The 19,535-nt window shown below is 45.4% G+C and overlaps 1 protein-coding gene across 5 annotated transcripts; it reads left to right on the top strand.

Moving 5' to 3' along the window:
• Window positions 1-563: 563 nt before the first annotated feature.
• Window positions 564-18,336, top strand: LOC121543297 (CCR4-NOT transcription complex subunit 10). 5 transcript variants are annotated; one of them, XM_041853059.2, is made up of 20 exons: window positions 564-775; window positions 1,360-1,451; window positions 1,639-1,800; window positions 1,992-2,142; window positions 2,333-2,472; window positions 2,736-2,837; window positions 3,201-3,287; window positions 3,396-3,479; window positions 3,795-3,912; window positions 4,182-4,340; window positions 4,584-4,786; window positions 4,895-5,016; window positions 5,214-5,393; window positions 5,598-5,678; window positions 7,688-7,801; window positions 13,147-13,277; window positions 13,435-13,470; window positions 16,418-16,545; window positions 16,704-16,779; window positions 17,216-18,336. In XM_041853059.2, the coding sequence occupies exons 1-20, from the start codon at window positions 757-759 to the stop codon at window positions 17,380-17,382; spliced, it is 2,352 nt and encodes a 783-aa protein (XP_041708993.1). In that variant the 5' UTR covers window positions 564-756; the 3' UTR covers window positions 17,383-18,336. The 5 variants fall into 5 exon arrangements, with proteins under 5 accessions (XP_041708993.1, XP_041708994.1, XP_041708995.1 ...); XM_041853060.2 differs by having other exon boundaries at window positions 2,336-2,472; XM_041853061.2 differs by having other exon boundaries at window positions 1,408-1,451; window positions 17,216-18,335.
• Window positions 18,337-19,535: the final 1,199 nt, after the last annotated feature.

A 19,535-nucleotide genomic window follows, 5' to 3' on the forward strand; every position in this document is an offset into this window, starting at 1 on the left:
GGAGCTTCACTACAGTATAGTGCAGCCCGTTTATAGTGCAGCCCGTTTACAGTGAGAACATATGTGAACTGTCACAAAACTTCATTTCGTAAACGAAATTTCACATCAGATATTTGAAACGGTGTCAAACCTGTGAAGCGAAGCAATGCAATGATCAGACCTACTTATTTTGTATTTTTCTTACTTTCTTACTTACCAGTCTTCAGGCCATCATCATGTATCAATAATGATAATTTACTGCCACCATGTGGAGATAAGTTAGGAGTACGAGCTATTGAAAACGGATGCAAAATGCTTGATTAGCTTTGGTTTTTGAGTAAGTTGAGCAGATCATGTATGTCTTCTGATAACCCGGTAATGCAAATGAATACACAGGATTATTTTATTTTATTTTATTTTACAGTGACAACATTATTTGGTGTATGGGATGAGGGCTTTGAGTTGATGCACTTTACTTGCATTTCCCCTCCATACCGGTAGACGGTGCTATTTATTTGTATTGACAGGCATCTGCGTCACGAGCTGCGCTTCTTTCAGATTTGTTTACTTCAGCATCATTTCCATGGCGGAACGCTGAAAAAAGCAGTTGAGAGCGGTCAGATTTCGGATATCTTGTTCTAGTTAAGAACGAGCGGAGTACTTACATTTATCCTTTTGGCTAGCTAACGTAGTCAACGAATCGTTTTGTCCCAATATTTATCTTAGTAAACCTTCTGGCTGGAGCATTTCCATCAGTTAAAGCACGAGATCCCCGAAATGGCAGATAACAACACAGGTGGGAGAGTGACTAGCTTGCTAGCTAGCTAATATGTTTTAACTAAAGTGGCATGCTAACTCGGTTATTTATATCTTACTAACTATATACGGATAACTAGCTAGTACCAACACTAGTCTTAATCCACCAGCATTTACATGGGTTTTACATTTAACCAACCATCGGTTGATTACTAGCTGGCTAATATTAGCTAACGCCAGTGTTAATGCTAGCTAGCTACAAAGCTATCCATCCAGTGTCCTTGCCCAAGCTGCGTTGGTAGCTAGCTATGAATTGACATTGACTAGCTAAACATGCCAATAAACAACTAGTTAGCTGACTAGTTAGTTAGTTGTTAATTGTGTCACGTGTGACCAACGTTGGCAGACTCGGCTAACTACGCACTAACTAGCTAGTTCCCAAACTTGTCATGTCAACAATCTTGACTAGTGTGTAATGCTAACTGTCAACACACGCCCACCTGAATTTGGACCTAGCTAGCATACGTTAACTAACTTGTTTTAACATTATGTTTTGGCTTGGTAGTAAACATTTTGCATGATTAGCTAGCTAAATGGGCTGTATATTGTTTTTCATTCAACCAGAGCTAAATGAAGTCAAGCATGATAACATTTCCTCCCCTGGGATTTCAGACCAAGAAAAAGAAATAGCTGCAAATGCGTTGGAGGCGTTTACGGTAACATCACTTTTATTTGGCATCAACAGTGTTTTCTGCAAATTGTGCAATCCTAGGGAGTTGGCCAACTTGGCAACAACTCTGTCTGTCAAACCTATATGATTTACTATATTTGTTTACATTTGTTGATGCTACTATTCATGAGTTTTTTTGTTACATTTGTCGATTTGAATTTGTTTACTCACAGGCCGGAAACTATGATGAATCTTTGAAACACCTTGGGAAGCTGCAAGAGTTGAACAAGGAGGACTACAAGATTGCTTTGAATAAAGCAATAGCTGAATTCTACAAGAGCGGCCAAACCACCACATGTACCCTGAAACAGACCCTCATTGCAATGAAAAACCAGGTGACTATCGTTGAAACCTTTTATATCCAGTTCTCTCAATGACATGCCAAATAAATGTTTAATATAGTGTAGTATCATTGATTCATGTTTTAAATGTCTTGATTCTTTATCAATATATTCACAGATGCACAGAATAGTTCAACCATTAAGTTGGCTGATCCTTAACCATTCATGCATTTTTGTCTATCAAGGTGCACACTTCAATGGAGGACATTGATGGTTTGGATGACGTAGAGAACAGTCTGCTCTACTACAATCAAGCAATCATTCACTACCACATGAGACAGTACTCCGAAGCTATCGCTATTGGAGAGAAGCTGTACCAGTTTCTGGAGCCGTTTGGTAGGTTTTGGTGATTTATATGGAAATTCATATCTGTCAGAGAACACAAACACTGAAATATAGTGCATGATTACACAGTACACACACAGTCACATGCACACACTTAGTCACAGCAACTGGTAATGTTCCTGATGAATCGGCCTGTGCAGCCCAACAGTATAGCATGGCTTGATGGTGTTATTTGTCCTAGAAGAGAAGTTTGCTCTGGCGGTCTGCTTCTTGCTGGTGGATCTGTACCTGCTAACGTACCAGCCAGAGAAGGCCCTCCATCTCCTTGCTGTGCTGGAGAAACTGTCTGTACAGGGAAACAACAAGAATGGCAAAGGGGAGGTATGTGTCCCTCTAAAGTCACCCCTGGTAGCATGCACCATTCTGGGGTGTCACGTTTCTGACTTTGACCCATGATGTTTATGTTACTGTGCTCGTGTATGTTGAATGTTATTTTCCACCTCTTAGAGAAATGACTGTTCTGCCTAAGCCCATATGTTCTTATTATTATTAGTGGCACCTGTAATGTTGTGAGATATTAAGGTTATTGTGCAAAGATGTGCTGCTGCGTGTGTACTTACATTAAGGGTGTCTGTCATGTCCAGGTAATATTTCAGGCACAGTGCAAGTTCTACATTCACAGGGACCCGGTAGTGGAGGCAGCAGACCTCATTCAGGATAATCTCAGGGAGATTACTGGAGGACAGGTTACTAAAATACACTTCAGGCGCTTACACAATGACACAACATTGACCAACAAACACAGAATTGGATAGAAGTGACTTGGCGGTTGTTGGCAAATGTTGGAGCGTTGGGTCAGTGTGAAGGTGCCTTTAGAACCAAATACAACACACTCCTACTCTGGATGGCCATGGCATTTTTACACTAGGCCTGCCAAAATAAACATCTTACTGAGGTTATGCAGTTACACTAGTTACATCTGAGTGCAGGCTATTTTACTAATGGTTTTAAACTTCACTTATAATGAGATGAGAAGACATTTGACATTTTATATTTTCTGAATGCAATGTGGTCATTTTCTAATGTCTGTGTCTGTCTTGATATTGCAGAGTGCCAACAGCACGAACAAAGATGGTCGGAACCAGAAGGCAGAGTTCATCGGCATGATAGAAGCGGCAAAATCCAAAATGCACCAGGTACATTTAACACCAATCCTTTTCCTGAGGTGGAGGAAATGAAGACAGGAAAGCAACTTTTGTATTGCTGCTTTTGTTTCACACTTTTGTCGTTCTTCTCGTCCACAGTACAAAGTGCGAGCGTACATTCAGATGAAGTCATCAAAGGCGTGCAAAAGGGAGATCAAGTCTGTGATGAACACAGCAGGGAATGTGAGTCATGATGTTTACGTTGCTAAATCCATTACTAAACTAGCCTGGTTCCAGGTCTGTTTGTGCTGTCTTGCCAACTCCTATGGTCAACGGCTTGACAATGACCATAGAAGTTGTCAAGACGGCACAAAACGATCTGGAACCAGGCTATTGAACTGCCTTACTAAACCGTCTCTCTCCCAAACAGCCCCTTCCTACCTTTCCCTGGTTCAGTTGAATGCACTGATTGTAAGTCGTTTTGGATGAGAGCATCTGCTAAATGACTAGAATGTCAATGTTTCCATTCCAACCTGTGTTTCCTTCATCTCCCACTAGTCTGCGCCCTCACTCTTCCTCAAGAGTAACTTTGAGTACCTGAGAGGTAACTACCGCAAAGCAGTGAAGCTCTTAAACAGCTCCAACATCGCAGAGCACCCAGGGGCCATCAAAACAGGTACGTTTAGACCCCTTTTAAACAACTGAGAACTGACCTGTGCTGTGCTGTGCTTACCTGGTTACACTTCCACCATAGTTGTTGGACCATGCTGGAAAGGAAAATGTGAAAGTATATATCCGAGCCAGGACTGTATGGATTGGGTCAGCTATATAGTATGGAAAGGGTATCAGAAAGACTGTCCTGTCAGCGACAGAGCACCATTGAGCATTACATATATGAAAGTTAACTTCCACTAAACGTTCTGACTTGTTTGTTTCTTACATCAGGTGAATGTGTGCGCTGTATGTTCTGGAACAATCTGGGTTGCATACACTTTGCCATGGGGAAACACAACCTAGGCATTTTCTACTTCAAAAAGGCCCTGCAGGAGAACGACCACACGTGTGTACAGCTGGGGGACGGTGGGGCAACGGGTAACGGGCAATGTGAGTAAATATAAACAGGGTTTAATGCTATTGAACGCAACAGGACAGTTTCCCGGACACAGATTAAGCCTAGTCTTGGACTTAAAAATATGTTCAATGCAAATTCTCCATCAAAAGTGTATCTTAGTGCAGGACTAGTTTAATCTGGGTCCGGGAAACTGGTCCTACATGTTTCTCTCGTAATTGTACACTGACTATCTCTGTAGTACACTGACTAGCTCTGTTGTGTCCCTGTCCTTCCAGCTAAGCAGTTCTCTGGCATCCCCATGTGCGCGCTGCTAGCCAACAAGCGTTATGAGCTGCTGTATAACTGTGGGATCCAGCTGCTGCACATCGGCCGGCCCCTGGCGGCCTTCGAGTGTCTGATGGAGGCTGTGCAGGTGTACCACTCTAACCCTCGCCTCTGGTTACGGCTGGCTGAGTGCTGCATCGCTGCCAACAAGGGCGTGAGTTGTGATAAAACACACACAAACTCACGCTCACACATACACACGTTTTCTTACAGTGAAATAAAACGTACCAACATTCAAATTTGGCATTTTGTTATTTTTCAGAGCTTAGAACAGGAGAACAAGGGTCTTCCCAGTAAAAAGGGTATCGTTCAGGCCATCGTTGGGCAGGGCTACCATCGCAAGATCATCCTGGCGTCACAATCCTCCCAGAACACAATCTACAGGTCAGTTTTCCCTTTTTCCCATGGACCTAACCAGTACAGTCCAGGAGATGGCGTTAAAACATTTGTTTACATGGTAGTGTTTGCTGAAATCAATAGGGGCTAGCTCGCTGAAATTAGACAACTCAAGATGTTGATCATTACTATATCTCCATTAACTTCATGGTTGACTCTTTCCTCCCCTAAATGTGGGTGTGTAGTGATGGGCAGTCTGCAGCCATTCCGGTGGCCAGTATGGAGTTTGCAGCCATCTGTCTGAGGAACGGCCTGGTCCTCCTCCCTGATCACCAGCAGCAGGAGACCAAGGCAGAGAACGGCTCCAAGACACCCAGCCAGTCAGGCAGCACAGAGAGCGGCTCAGAGAACAGCGACGCCTGCAGGTCAGTGTCTCATCTCACCTTGAGATTGGCTTGATGCTGAAACATGCCTTGTCAAATCTTCCAAATCTATTTTTGTAGAGCACTGTGGTCATTAAGGGATAGACTAACAAGGATTCAGCTCTCCGTGGCCTCCGATAGAAGAATAACTTTGCAGGGAGTATGTTGCTTTCCATTTCCCTGATTTTCTCTTCGTTGGTTTGACAGTGGGAAGGGTCAAGAAGGGGACAAGTTCCTTTCTGCAGCACCATCTTCACCTCTGAGGAAACAGGAGGTTGAAAACCTCAGGTAACAGACACCTCTCTACCTTTCTGTCTCCCTCCGTCTCCCCCAGTAAATTAATTCTCCTCTCCCTCCTTCCTATGCCTCTCAGGGTTCATACATCACTCTCCTCCTCCTCTCCCTCCTTCCTATGCCTCACAGGACTCATAAATCACTCTCCTCCTCCTCCCTCCTTCCTATGCCTCTCAGGATTCATATATCACTCTCTTCCTCCTCTCCCTCCTTCCTATGCCTCTCGGGATTCATATATCACTCTCCTCCTCCTCTCCCTCCTTCCTATGCCTCTCAGGATTCATATATCACTCTCCTCCTCCTCTCCCTCCTTCCTATGCCTCTCAGGATTCATATATCACTCTCCTCCTCCTCTCCCTCCTTCCTATGCCTCTCAGGATTAATATATCACTCTCCTCCTCCTCTCCCTCCTTACTATGCCTCTCAGGATTCATATATCACTCTACTCCTCCCCTCCCTCCTTTCCATGCCTCTCAGGACTCATATATCACTCTCCCCCTCCTCTCCCTCCTTCCTATGCCTCTAAGGACTCATATATCACTCTCCTCCTCCTCTCCCTCCTTCCTATGCCTCTCAGGATTCATATATCACTCTCCTCCTCCTCTCCCTCCTTCCTATGCCTCTCAGGATTCATATATCACTCTCCTCCTCCCCTCCCTCCTTTCCATGCCTCTCAGGACTCATATATCACTCTCCCCCTCCTCTCCCTCCTTCCTATGCCTCTAAGGACTCATATATCACTCTACTCCTCCCCTCCCTCCTTTCCATGCCTCTCAGGACTCATATATCACTCTCCCCCTCCTCTCCCTCCTTCCTATGCCTCTAAGGACTCATATATCACTCTCCTCCTCCTCTCCCTCCTTCCTATGCCTCCCAGGATTCATATATCACTCTCCTCCTCCCCTCCCTCCTTTCCATGCCTCTCAGGACTCATATATCACTCTCCCCCTCCTCTCCCTCCTTCCTATGCCTCTAAGGACTCATATATCACTCTCCTCCTCTCCCTCCTTCCTATGCCTCTAAGGACTCATATATCACTCTCCTCCTCCTCTCCCTCCTCCCTATGCCTCTCAGGATTCATATATCACTCTCCTCCTCCTCTCCCTCCTTCCTATGCCTCTCAGGATTCATATATCACTCTCCTCCTCCTCCTCTCCCTCCTTCCTATGCCTCCCAGGATTCATATATCACTCTCCTCCTCCCCTCCCTCCTTTCCATGCCTCTCAGGACTCATATATCACTCTCCCCCTCCTCTCCCTCCTTCCTATGCCTCTAAGGACTCATATATCACTCTCCTCCTCTCCCTCCTTCCTATGCCTCCCAGGATTCATATATCACTCTCCTCCTCCCCTCCCTCCTTTCCATGCCTCTCAGGACTCATATATCACTCTCCCCCTCCTCTCCCTCCTTCCTATGCCTCTAAGGACTCATATATCACTCTCCTCCTCTCCCTCCTTCCTATGCCTCTCAGGATTCATATATCACTCTCTTCCTCCCCTCCCTCCTTTCCATGCCTCTCAGGACTCGTATATCACTCTCCTCATCGTCTCTTCTTTCTTTCCTCCATTTCTCTGTTGCCCTCTCTGGTCCTCCTCTGTTTCTCTTCTCTGGACTAATTGGACAAAGCTTTCCCTCCTTCCTTTCACTTTTCGTTGGGAGAGTTCGGGAGGGGATAGAGCTATAGAGGAGGTGCTGAATGAAGGGCTGACCCCACCGGGAAAGTTTATGGGTATCCCGTCAACTACTCTGGTTTATTTCCTGGAATCTGAGTCTGTTCAGTTGTGGCCCAGCCAGCCAACCAGTGAGAGGCCCGCCTGCACATTTACTTTCACTAACAAAAATAATTGAATGAATTGTTTAATTCATTTCAATATAGAATACATTTCTCCCACATCTGAATGTTATGCAACCCACTATGTTTCCCACTGCATGGTTTATGTAATCTGTCATGTGTTGTCCTGTCTGGGCTGAATGGGTATTCCTGTGTGGTGTTGGCTCTCTAGGTGTTCCCTCCTGGCCTGCAGTGCCTACGTGGCCCTGGCGTTAGGAGACAACCTGATGGCCCTGAACCATGCAGAGAAGCTCCTTCACCAGACCAAGCTGTCTGGATCACTCAAGTAAGGACTTCATCACTCTCTCTATCTCCATTTCAATTTAAGGGCTTTATTGGCATGGGAAACATATGTTAACGTTGCCAAAGCAAGTGAAATAGAGAATAAACAAAAGTAAAATAAACAATCAAAATGAACAGTAAACATTACACTCACAAAAGTTAAAAAAGAATAGACATTTAAAATGTCATATTATGGCTATGTACAGTGTTATAATGATGTGCAAATAGTTAAAGTACAAAAGGGAAAATAAATCAACATAAATATGGCTTATTACAATGGTGTTTGTTCTTCACTGGTTGCCCTTTTCTTGTGGCAACAGGTCACAAATCTTGCTGCTGTGATGGCACACTTATTTCACTCAATAGATATGGGAGTTTATCTAAATTAGCTTTGTTTTTGAATTCTTTGTGGGTCTGTGTAATATGAGGGAAATATGTTTCTCTAATATGGTCAAACATTTGGCAGGAGTTTGGATGTGCAGCTCAGTTTTAACCTCATTTTGTGGGCAGTGTGCACATAGGCAGACCTGGCTCTCAAGAGAAGACAGGCTAAGGCGGCCTTTCTCAATAGCAAGGCTATGCTCACTGAGTCTGTACATAGTCAAAGCTTTCCTTAAGTTTGGGTCAGTCACAGTGGTCAGGTATTCTGCCACTGTGTACTCTCTGTTTAGGGCCAAATAGCATTCCGGTTTGCGCTGTTTTTAAAAATTATTTCCAATGTGTCAAGTAATTATATTTTTGTTTTCTCATGATTTGGTTGGGTCTAATTGTGTTGCTGTCCTGGGGCTCTGTGGGGTCTGTTTGTGTTTGTGAACAGAGCCCCAGGACCAGCTTGCTAAGGGGACTCTTCTCCAGGTGAATGTCTCTGTAGGTGATGGCTTTGTTATGGAAGATTTGAGAATCGCTTCCTTTTAAGTGGTTGTTGAATTTAACGGCTCTTTTCTGGATTTTGATAATTAGCGGGTGTCGGCCTAATTCTGCTCTGTATGCATTATTTGGTGTTTTACATTGTACACAGTGGATATTTTTGAAGAATACTGCATGCAGAGTCTCAATTTGGTGTTTGTCCCATTTTGTGAATCTCCCCCACTCTCCTCCTTTACCCTCCATCAAGTCCCTCAATATCCCTCAAGTAAGTACTTCATCCCTCCCTCTATCCGTCCATCTCTCTCTCTATCATCTCTCTGTCCATCTCTCTCTGTCCATCTCCCTCCCTCTCTCTCTATCCATCCCTCACTCCCCCTTTCCCCCCTAGCCTTTCATTCCCCCCCTCCCTCTATCCGTCCCCCTCTCTCTGTCCATCTCTCTCTCTCTCTCCAGCTCTCTCTATCCATCCCCTCCCTCTAGCGTCCCCCCTCCCTCTAGCGTCCCCCCTCCCTCTGCCGTCCCCCCTCCCTCTGCCGTCCCCCCTCCCTCTAGCCGTCCCCCCTCCCTCTAGCGTCCCCCCTCCCTCTAGGTGTCCCCCCTCCCTCTAGCCGTCCCCCCTCCCTCTAGCCGTCCCCCCTCCCTCTAGCCGTCCCCCCTCCCTCTAGCGTTCCCTCTAGCCGTCCCCCCTCCCTCTAGCGTTCCCTCTAGCCGTCCCCCCTTCCTCTAGCGTTCCCTCTAGCCGTCCCCCCTCCCTCTAGCCGTCCCCCCTCCCTCTAGCCGTCCCCCTCCCTCTAGCGTTCCCTCTAGCCGTCCCCCCTCCCTCTAGCCGTCCCCCTCCCTCTAGCCGTCCCCCCTCCCTCTAGCCGTCCCCCCTCCCTCTAGCCGTCCCCCCTCCCTCTCTCTGTCCATCTCTCTGTCCATCTCTCCCTCTCTCTGTCCATCTCTCCCTCTCTCTGTCTATCTCTCCCTCTCTCTGTCTATCTCTCCCTCTCTCTGTCCATCCTCTCCCTCTATCCATCCCCTCTCTCTCTATCCATCCCTCACTCCCCCTTTTTCCCCTAGCCTTTGATTCCTCTCCCCCTTTTCCCCTTTCATTCCTCACCCCCCCAAAAAAAAAAGCTTACGGCACATAACATGACACACCATCTGGTAATGGTAATGTGGCCATAGCAGACCTCTTGACTATTCAGACTGCTTCATGACTCAGATGATTTGATGAAAGTATCTGACCACAGACTTCCCATCAGTCCCTCCTCCTTCCTTGGACTGCACTGCTGTCCTCCTCACCACAGAATGTGGAGGGTTATTGACAGACCAGGGGGGGTTATCCAGCAAGATTCAATGCAGTTTCTCTTACCATTGTCTATGCAGAACCTCCCACCTTCTATTTGTTTCAATGGATGGTTTTGGTGCCAGAGGGCCTGGATATAGCTTTGGAGGACTTTTGTTAAGTCATCTAGGGGAATGACTGATGCAACATTTACAATGGATACACGGTTGCGGCCAAATATATTGGCACTTTTCTTAAATAATTCCCTATTTCTTCTAAAATAAGTTGAAATGTAAATCAACTTTTGGTCACCACACCTTGTTACACCATGTGCATCCATAACCTATGGTGAGATCTGAAAACAGCAGTTTGGTGGAGGGCACCCCTCACATGAAAGAATTAGAGCAGTTTGCTGCTGAAAAGTGTGCCAAATTGTCAGTAAAGGTGCAGCAAGCTCATTGATGGCTACAAGAAGCGTTTGTCTGCAGTTATCTTGGCTGAAGGTTGTGCAAGCAAGTTATAGCTCCGGGGTGCCAATAATTTTGTCCATTCCATTTGTCTTTATTTTATCAATTAAAATTGTACATTTAGCTTAAGTTTACAAAACTAAAATTGGTTCTGCAATGTTGAAAATCCAATAACAAAGTATGGAAACCAGCGTTTAAAAAAAATATATATAAACTTATTTGAGAGTAGGGGAATTATTTAAGAAAATTGCAGGGGTGCATATATTTGGTCGCACCTGTACATACCGTAAAACTCAGTCTCAAATAGCCACCAGTCCCTTTTTAATAGCCGGGCAACAGCAGACTTTAAAGCAAATAAACTTTACGAGATTAGCATGAATTGTTCACGAGGTTTGATTTGCAACATAAAATTATTCAATAATGACTTTAATAAATGATGTCAATAGGCTCTATGCACGCATCACTTCCGCATTGGCCTAAGGAAGCTTGGGCATTTCCGGTTACCGGAAATAAACATTAGACAGTGACAGTAGACCGTTATGATGGCAGAGCTGAAGTTTACAAGGTGTTTGCTGGAGTTGCCTAAAGTATCTGTTAATGATATACGGAGGGTCGTCCGGACATCCAGTACGACACCACGTAGCAAACAGGATAAAGGCTTCAAATTTTACGTTTCTTCTTTTCTTTGCAACTTTGAAGGTAATATGCTAACGCTAGCTAGCCTGAGCTAGAAGCCTTGCTTTGGTGTTTTAAGTCATGACTCCGTCCTGCTTCAGGTTAATCATGCTTTAAATAAAGTTTAATCATGTGTACATACCTCTCACTTCATGTGTTTGTACGTTTATGAAAGTATCAGGTAAAAACAGGGCTACAAATGAGATCTCTGTGAGAGCCCACTGCTACCGCTCAATTAAGAAACTCAAGCCACCACACCAGCTGAGAGTAGGACTAGATTAAGTGACACGTTCAAAGTTCTGTTGAACTTGTTCAAGGTTCCGTTCAACACATGTTTTACTCGTTTAATGTTACCACAGCTTTGATTGCCATTGCTAAGAGAACACTTTAGAACTTTAGTGGTTTTCACGATAGCTGAACAGTGGTAGCCTAATACAGACCAGGATAGCTGAGTGGGAATTGCCATGCTTTGTTGTTGGGTCTGTTGTAAACAAATTGGAGTTTGGTTTGAAATGTAAACAATAATGAGATTACTACTTTTTCCTGACTTGATGACTGCAATGACAGTAACATATTCCACTCAGCTATTCTTCAAACTGCTGATGTTCTACTCAAAACTGTCCTGTCATCTTTACTTCTTTCTTTATAAACATATGGCCCAACTTCCTTGCTTTTGTACTTGATGTTTCTACTTTTCAAGAGGAATTAGGAGCAAAACCTTCACTCTACTGTTGTTATTGGTACTAGGCTACAATGTTGCACCACTCACCTACTGCTCTGCCAATACTGTTTGAAGGTAGGTAAATGGCACAAGACAATAGGTAAGTGGTGGGAGACAGTATAGCCAAGTGGTGCAAGACAGTAGGAAAGTGATGCAGAAAGCACAAAAGTGACACGAGACAGTAGATAAGTTGCTTACACCAGTAAAAAGTAGAAAGAACAAGTTTTGCCCCTGCTGCTGTAGACCCTCGTCTTTCAAAACCCATTAAATTATGCTTCTGTGTATTTCAGATGACTGTGTGATTCACAGCTTGTTAAAAGCTACAGTTCCTGTGTGGCTGGGTGTGGGATATGCAATCATTTGGTTGCATTACTATATCAGACTGTTGACTCGTCGAATGTTAATCACCCACCGTTTATGTAATTCACTGTCTTTGGGAAAAGTAAAACTAACAGAAGAATTGCATCTGGCAGACACTGTACATTGCGGCACACAGCAGTGATGGCTGGAAGAGCTGTCATTCCGTTTTTGAAAGGACACTTTCGTACGTTTACACGTCATCGTATTATAAGTCAAGACGAAGTATTACAAGTAAAAACATTAACATAAACAACAACGAAAATGAACCGTTTCGGATGTTTTTGACGACAAGCATTCAATGCTAGCATACGGTAGCACAGCATTCTACGATAACCGGAAGTTTCCATCCATCCTGAGATTTAACCGGAAATACGTCATGCTCGCCTGTGCATATCGCCTATTCATCGACTTTTATTGCCAGTAAGAAACTGCTACCCATTGGCTGCTAACAATTAATAACTGCTAGCTAACTGGCAAGCACAAAAACAGTCAACAACTTCGGGAGTACAGAACCCTAGAAATCGTCAGATCTGCTGAAAATGCACAATTATAGTTGAGAAATATTGTCAAGGAAAAGTACATTTTTATAGAGGCATACTAAGACAAAAGAAACGTGACCGTGTATAAATGATAACACATTAGTGCAGGAAATTTAAGAAATGGATTAAAATGCTGGAATTAAACAATTAACTATGCAAATGAGCAAAAGCTGTGTGCATTAAGGATGTAGACGCCTGGCTCAAATAGAAGCCTGTCTCTAAGAAGCGCCTGTTGTGTTCAGTGATTTAAGCAAATGAACCCCTGTGCTATTAATTGAAGTTTTACAGTATATAAAAAAATATATAGTCTAGACAGCTAATCCTATATGCTATATACTATGTTCTGTAACGTCACATCTCCATGAACAAGCCCCAGTAGTAGTGAGTCAGTGGTTCATCTGATTCTATGTGTTTGACCGTGCGTCCTCTCTGTCTCGCTCTCTGCTCCAGGTTCCTGGGCCACCTGTATGCTGCAGAGGCCCTCATCTCCCTAGACCGGATCTCAGAGGCCATCGCTCACCTCAACCCAGAGAACGTCACTGATGTCTCCCTGGGGGTGTTGTCCAGCGAGCAGGACCAAGGTTAGTCCTCACACCCACCTCTCTAGCGCCAATCGAAGGCTCTGCTGCAAAAACCCAGCACCCCACCCAGTATTCTGCCCTAACTGAAATGAACTATCCATTTAACCACATGATGACTGGATCAGATCAGTGTCTGATAGTGTGTTGGTGTTCACAGGGTCAGATAAAGGGGATCTGGAGCCTGTCGAGTCATGTGAGTGTACACACGCATACAACCCCACACACACTATTTTCACTGAACACACTCCCTGCAGTCTCTGTAGACACACCCCATCTAAAGTATGTATGTGGTGACATCCAGTGATGGTGACATCCAGTGATGGTGACATCCAGTGATGGTGACATCCAGTGATGGTGACATCCAGTGATGGTTCATCCCGCGATGGTTCATCCCGCGATGGTTCATGGGTTGACAGTGTGTTGTGTGTCCATACAGCAGGGAAGCAGACTCCTCTGTTGACAGGGTTTAGTTGATTAATTAGACCATAAAAATAAAAAGCCGTACATGTACATGAGTAAAATCATGTTGTATAACACACAGTCTGGGACTTCTTTCCATTGTGATCCTCTTGAGACAAGATGGCTGTGCAAGATCCAACAGGGTTTCACACGGTATGACAGAGAGATAATACAACATAAAAACAAAAAAGAAGAATATCTATCATCATTGCAGTTACATCGTAAGGAACATTCATATGGGCACAGAACACATCACATTTTTTTTTTTTAAACTGTCCAGATAGGGTGTGTTGTGTTCATACAGCAGGGAAGCAGACGAGCTTGCATCCCTCTTCCAATAGCCTATTAGTATAAGAAATGCTTGAAAAAATGTCCAAGCTATTCTAGTCTAGCTTTTTCTGGGACAGCAAAAGCCAAGGGGCGTGTTGAGCAAGAGACTGAGGCTATACGTTAGAAGCTTATGGATAACCCATCATTCGTTAGTTAAATACTGCATTGAATTTATTACCTGAAAAAGGTAAGCTAGGACATCTATCTCTGTGTGTGTGTAATACACACACACACACACACACACGTATCTCAGTCTTGAACAGGATCAGACCTATCTATTTTGGATGGAATTGATAGACAGTGTGAGCGTGCTCGATATTCGAGTGATGGGCTGTTTTAAAACTCTGCAGCTACAATTGAAAAAAATGCATCTTTACAAAGAAAAAGTATGGTAATCCCCGAAAGCCAGATGGAGATGTGTAACTTAGACACGCATTCAGTCTTTATATTACTGTAGCATAGACTATGCTGTAGCAAATGTAGTCCTACCTGTCACAAGGAAAAAACATGATGAAATAATACGTGCATTGTGAACTGCGCTCCATACTGAGATGTGCTGTCTGTCATCATGCAGATAGCTCCATACTGAGATGTGCTGTCTGTCATCATGCGGATAGCTCCATACTGAGATGCGCTGTCTGTCATCATGCGGATAGCTCCAAACTGAGATGCGCTGTCTGTCATCATGCGGATAGCTCCATACTGAGATGCGCTGTCTGTCATCATGCGGATAGCTCCATACTGAGATGTGCTGTCTGTCATCATGCGGATAGCTCCATACTGAGATGTGCTGTCTGTCATCATGCGGATAGCTCCATACTGAGATGCGCTGTCTGTCATCATGCGGATAGCTCCATACTGAGATGCGCTGTCTGTCATCATGCGGATGGCTCCATACTGAGATGCGCTGTCTGTCATCATGCAGACGGCTCCATACTGAGATGCGCTGTCTGTCATCATGCAGATGGCTCCATACTGAGATGCGCTGTCTGTCATCATGCAGATTGCTCCATACTGAGATGCGCAGTCTGTCATCATGCAGATTGCTCCATACTGAGATGCGCAGTCTGTCATCATGCAGATTGCTCCATACTGAGATGCGCAGTCTGTCATCATGCAGATGGCTCCATACTGAGATGCGCAGTCTGTCATCATGCAGATGGCTCCATACTGAGATGCGCAGTCTGTCATCATGCAGATGGCTCCATACTGAGATGCGCAGTCTGTCATCATGCAGATGGCTCCATACTGAGATGCGCAGTCTGTCATCATGCAGATGGCTCCATACTGAGATGCGCTGTCGGTCATCATGCAGATGGCTCCATACTGAGATGCGCTGTCTGTCATCATGCGGACGGCTCCATACTGAGATGCGCTGTCTGTCATCATGCGGACGGCTCCATACTGAGATGCGCTGTCTGTCATCATGCAGATGGCTCCATACTGAGATGCGCTGTCTGTCATCATGCAGATTGCTCCATACTGAGATGCGCAGTCTGTCATCATGCAGATGGCTCCATACTGAGATGCGCAGTCTGTCATCATGCAGATGGCTCCATACTGAGATGCGCAGTCTGTCATCATGCAGATGGCTCCATTCTGAGATGCGCTGTCTGTCATCATGCAGATGGCTCCATACTGAGATGCGCTGTCTGTCATCATGCAGATAGCTCCATACTGAGATGCGCTGTCATCATGCAGATAGCGCCATACTGAGATGCGCTGTCTGTCATCATGCAGATGGCTCCATACTGAGATGCGCAGTCTGTCATCATGCAGATGGCTCCATACTGAGATGCGCAGTCTGTCATCATGCAGATGGCTCCATACTGAGATGCGCAGTCTGCCATCATGCAGATGGCTCCATACTGAGATGCGCTGTCTGCCATCATGCAGATGGCTCCATACAGAGATGCGCTGTCTGTCATCATGCAGATGGCTCCATACTGAGATGCGCTGTCTGTCATCATGCAGATAGCTCCATACTGAGATGCGCTGTCATCATGCAGATAGCTCCATACTGAGATGCGCAGTCTGTCATCATGAAGATCGCAGAGTAGGCCATGGCCTGCAGAGAAGACAGATTTAGACATTGCATATAATTTAAGTTCCATTTAATGTCATGCTATTCATATAAATCATTTATTATAATTTACCGGTTTCCCGCAGTTATTCATCCCGGGAAAAGGGAGTGGGTTTGGGCGGGAAATCTCGGTAACCCGGTTCCCGCTATTCAACCCTAGTTCCTACAGCCAGGGAAGCAGACTCCTCTGTTGACAGGGTTTGTTGTGTGTCCATACAGCAGGGAAGCAGACTCCTCTGTTGACAGGGTTTGTTGTGTGTCCATACAGCAGGGAAGCAGACTCCTCTGTGTTACCCCAGCACAGTGAGCTCAGCCCGGGCCATAATGCTCTTCAACCTGGGCAGTGCCTACTGTCTGAGGAGCGAGTATGAGAAGGCCCGCAAGTGCCTGCATCAGGTACGGTACACACTCGTAGACACGTGCCCCCACATACACACACACAGAGCTACAGTACATGCGTATCTCTTGAAACCATTCAGATGTGTTATTGTCCCAAACATGACTGTTTAGATGTGTGTAGTATGTCTGTATGAACCTGTTTACCTCTCTCCCAGGCGGCCTCCATGGTGAACACGAAGGAGATTCCTCCTGAAGCCATCTTACTGGCTGTCTACCTCGAGCTGCAGAACGGTGAGTCAGCTACATCTCTCTGGGTTCTCATTCCGATCTGTGAAGTGGGGGCATCAGGTTTCCCAATCTTGTAGTTGGTCCTTTCCTCTTCTGACAGTTGTCTTTATTACTTTGATAGTCAAGAAGAATCCATTGTTCTCTAGCATAGTATGGTGGTTTTTCAAGGAAGTGCTAGGGCTGATGTCAGTCAAACTCTGACATTCCACTTCTAGAATTCAGCAGGTAGAATGCTGAAGGCCACAGGCTGACACAAAGGCAGTGGTGACAGATTACAGCAGTCAGTCCCCTTCTGTCCAATGGGTGGGTCAATGTAGAAGGGTCAGGACTTTATGACCTTACTAAGAGCTGTGTATGATCTCTGTTTCTCTTTCTCTCTTTGTTCCTCTCCCTCCCCCCTCACCTCCCCCTCACCTCACCTCACCTCACCTCACCTCAGGGAACACACAGCTCGCCCTGCAAATCATCAAACGTAACCAGCTCCTCCCCTCAGTGCTCCAGGCGCCCTCTCCAGACACACGAAAGAAGCCTGTTCCCTCCTCCTTCCAGCCTGTCCAACCACCCATCCAGATGCCCTCACCATTCACAACAGTCCAGCGCAAATGAGCCCTCAACCCTTCGTTCCCCTAACCCTCCTTGCCCCATTGCACACCAACATGTACCTGTCGATCCGTCTTATCACTTCACCTCAGTGTATTATTTATTTAAGGCAAGCTGACCACACTCAGCGCCGGTGAAGTTGTCCCTAGATGCTGATCTTCGGTCAGCTTTGCATTTCCCCCACTAATGGTTAAGGCTAGGATTGGGGGAGGGGAAGCTGATCCTAGATCTGTACCTAGGGGAAACTTCACCCCTCAGCGCCCAGTCGGAGCCCTCCAGGTCCTCCTGGTATGGAGTGCAGTGGTTTCCTGTCAGGTGGACGACGGTTGCGTTCAGTGTGACCCCCTCGGATGCGTCCCAAATGACACCTTATCCCCTATATAGTGCACTCCTTTTGACCAGAGCCCTATGGGCCCTAATAAAAGTATTGCACTATATATTGGGTGCCATTTGGGACGGAGCCTTTATTCAGTGTGGTTATGGTGAGAGGAGGGGGGCTTTCATCACCTGCAGTGTCTTTGGAGCAGATCTGACATAATTTCTCTGTTCTGAGTTTTAACTTTCCATTTGTGACAGCAACATCCGTTATAATATATACTGACCGACTTCCACTTGGGGCAAGTTAAATACCTGTATAAAAATAAATTTTATTTACAGAAATAAGCTGACTTGCATTTTATATGGTGGGTTGGTCTGAAATCATTGTTCAAAGGACCCTTGAGGTAGAATGAATTGGAGTTGTGCTACTGTAATGTCAGAGGAGGAATGTGTTTTAATGCTTTGTGTGGGGGAGGGATTTAGAGCTGGCTTCAAGGAGAGGTGGCTGGCTGTCCTTTTTAAATGAGGGTACAAGGAACACAACTAAAACCTGGTATACGTCCCAAATTGGTTCCCTATTATGGACAGGGAGGGAAAAAAGTATTTGATCCCCTGCTGATTTTGTACGTTTGCCCACTGACAGAGAAATGATCAGTCTATAATTTTAATGGTAGGTTTATTTGAACAGTGAGAGACAGAATAACAACAAAAAATCCAGAAAAACGCATGTCAAATGTTATAAATTGATTTTCATTTTAATGAGGGAAATAAGTATTTGACCCCCTCTCAATCAGAAAGATTTCTGGCTCCCAGGTGTCTTTTATACAGGTAACGAGCTGAGATTAGGAGCACACTCTTAAAGGGAGTGCTCCTAATCTCAGTTTGTTACCTGTATATAAGACACCTGTCCACAGAAGCAATCAATCAATCAGATTCCAAACTCTCCACCATGGCCAAGACCAAAGAGCTCTCCAAGGATGTCAGGGACAAGCTTGTAGACCTACACAAGGCTGGAATGGGCTACAAGACCATTGCCAAGCAGCTTGGTGAGAAGGTGACAACAGTTGGTGCGATTATTCGCAAATGGAAGAAAAACTAAATAACTGTCAATCTCCCTCGGCCTGGGGCTCCATGCAAGATCTCACCTCGTGGAGTTGCAATGATCATGAGAACGGTGAGGAATCAGCCCAGAACTACACGGGAGGATCTTGTCAATGATCTCAAGGCAGCTGGGACCATAGTCACCAAGAAAACAATTGGTAACACACTACGCCGTGAAGGACTGAAATCCTGCAGCGCCCGCAAGGTCCCCCTGCTCAAGAAAGCACATATACAGGGCCGTCTGAAGTTTGCCAATGAACATCTGAATGATTCAGAGGAGAACTGGGTGAAAGTGTTGTGGTCAGATGAGACCAAAATCGAGCTCTTTGGCATCAACTCAACTCGCCGTGTTTGGAGGAGGAGGATTACTGCCTATGACCCCAAGAACACCATCCTCACCGTCAAACATGGAGGTGGAAACATTATGCTTTGGGGGTGTTTTTCTGCTAAGGGGACAGGACAACTTCACCGCATCAAAGGGACGATGGACGGCGCCATGTACCGTCAAATCTTGGGTGAGAACCTCCTTCCCTCAGCCAGGGCATTGAAAATGGGTTGTGGATGGGTATTACAGCATGACAATGACCCAAAACACACGGCCAAGGCAACAAAGGAGTGGCTCAAGAAGAAGCACATTAAGGTCCTGGAGTGGCCTAGCCAGTCTCCAGACCTTAATCCCATAGAAAATGTGGGACAAAATCCCTCCTGAGATGTGTGCAAACCTGGTGGCCAACTACAAG

This window comes from Coregonus clupeaformis, chromosome 17 (genome assembly GCF_020615455.1).
Source record: "Coregonus clupeaformis isolate EN_2021a chromosome 17, ASM2061545v1, whole genome shotgun sequence".
Classification (NCBI taxonomy): Eukaryota; Metazoa; Chordata; class Actinopteri; order Salmoniformes; family Salmonidae; genus Coregonus; species Coregonus clupeaformis.

Bases quoted from the DNA above. Each gene is read 5' to 3' on its own strand.
- LOC121543297 (XM_041853059.2), top strand. The intron at 7,802-13,146 runs GTAAGGACTTCA...TCTCTGCTCCAG, and splicing joins AAGCTGTCTGGATCACTCAA to GTTCCTGGGCCACCTGTATG. The intron at 16,546-16,703 runs GTACGGTACACA...CCTCTCTCCCAG, and splicing joins CCCGCAAGTGCCTGCATCAG to GCGGCCTCCATGGTGAACAC.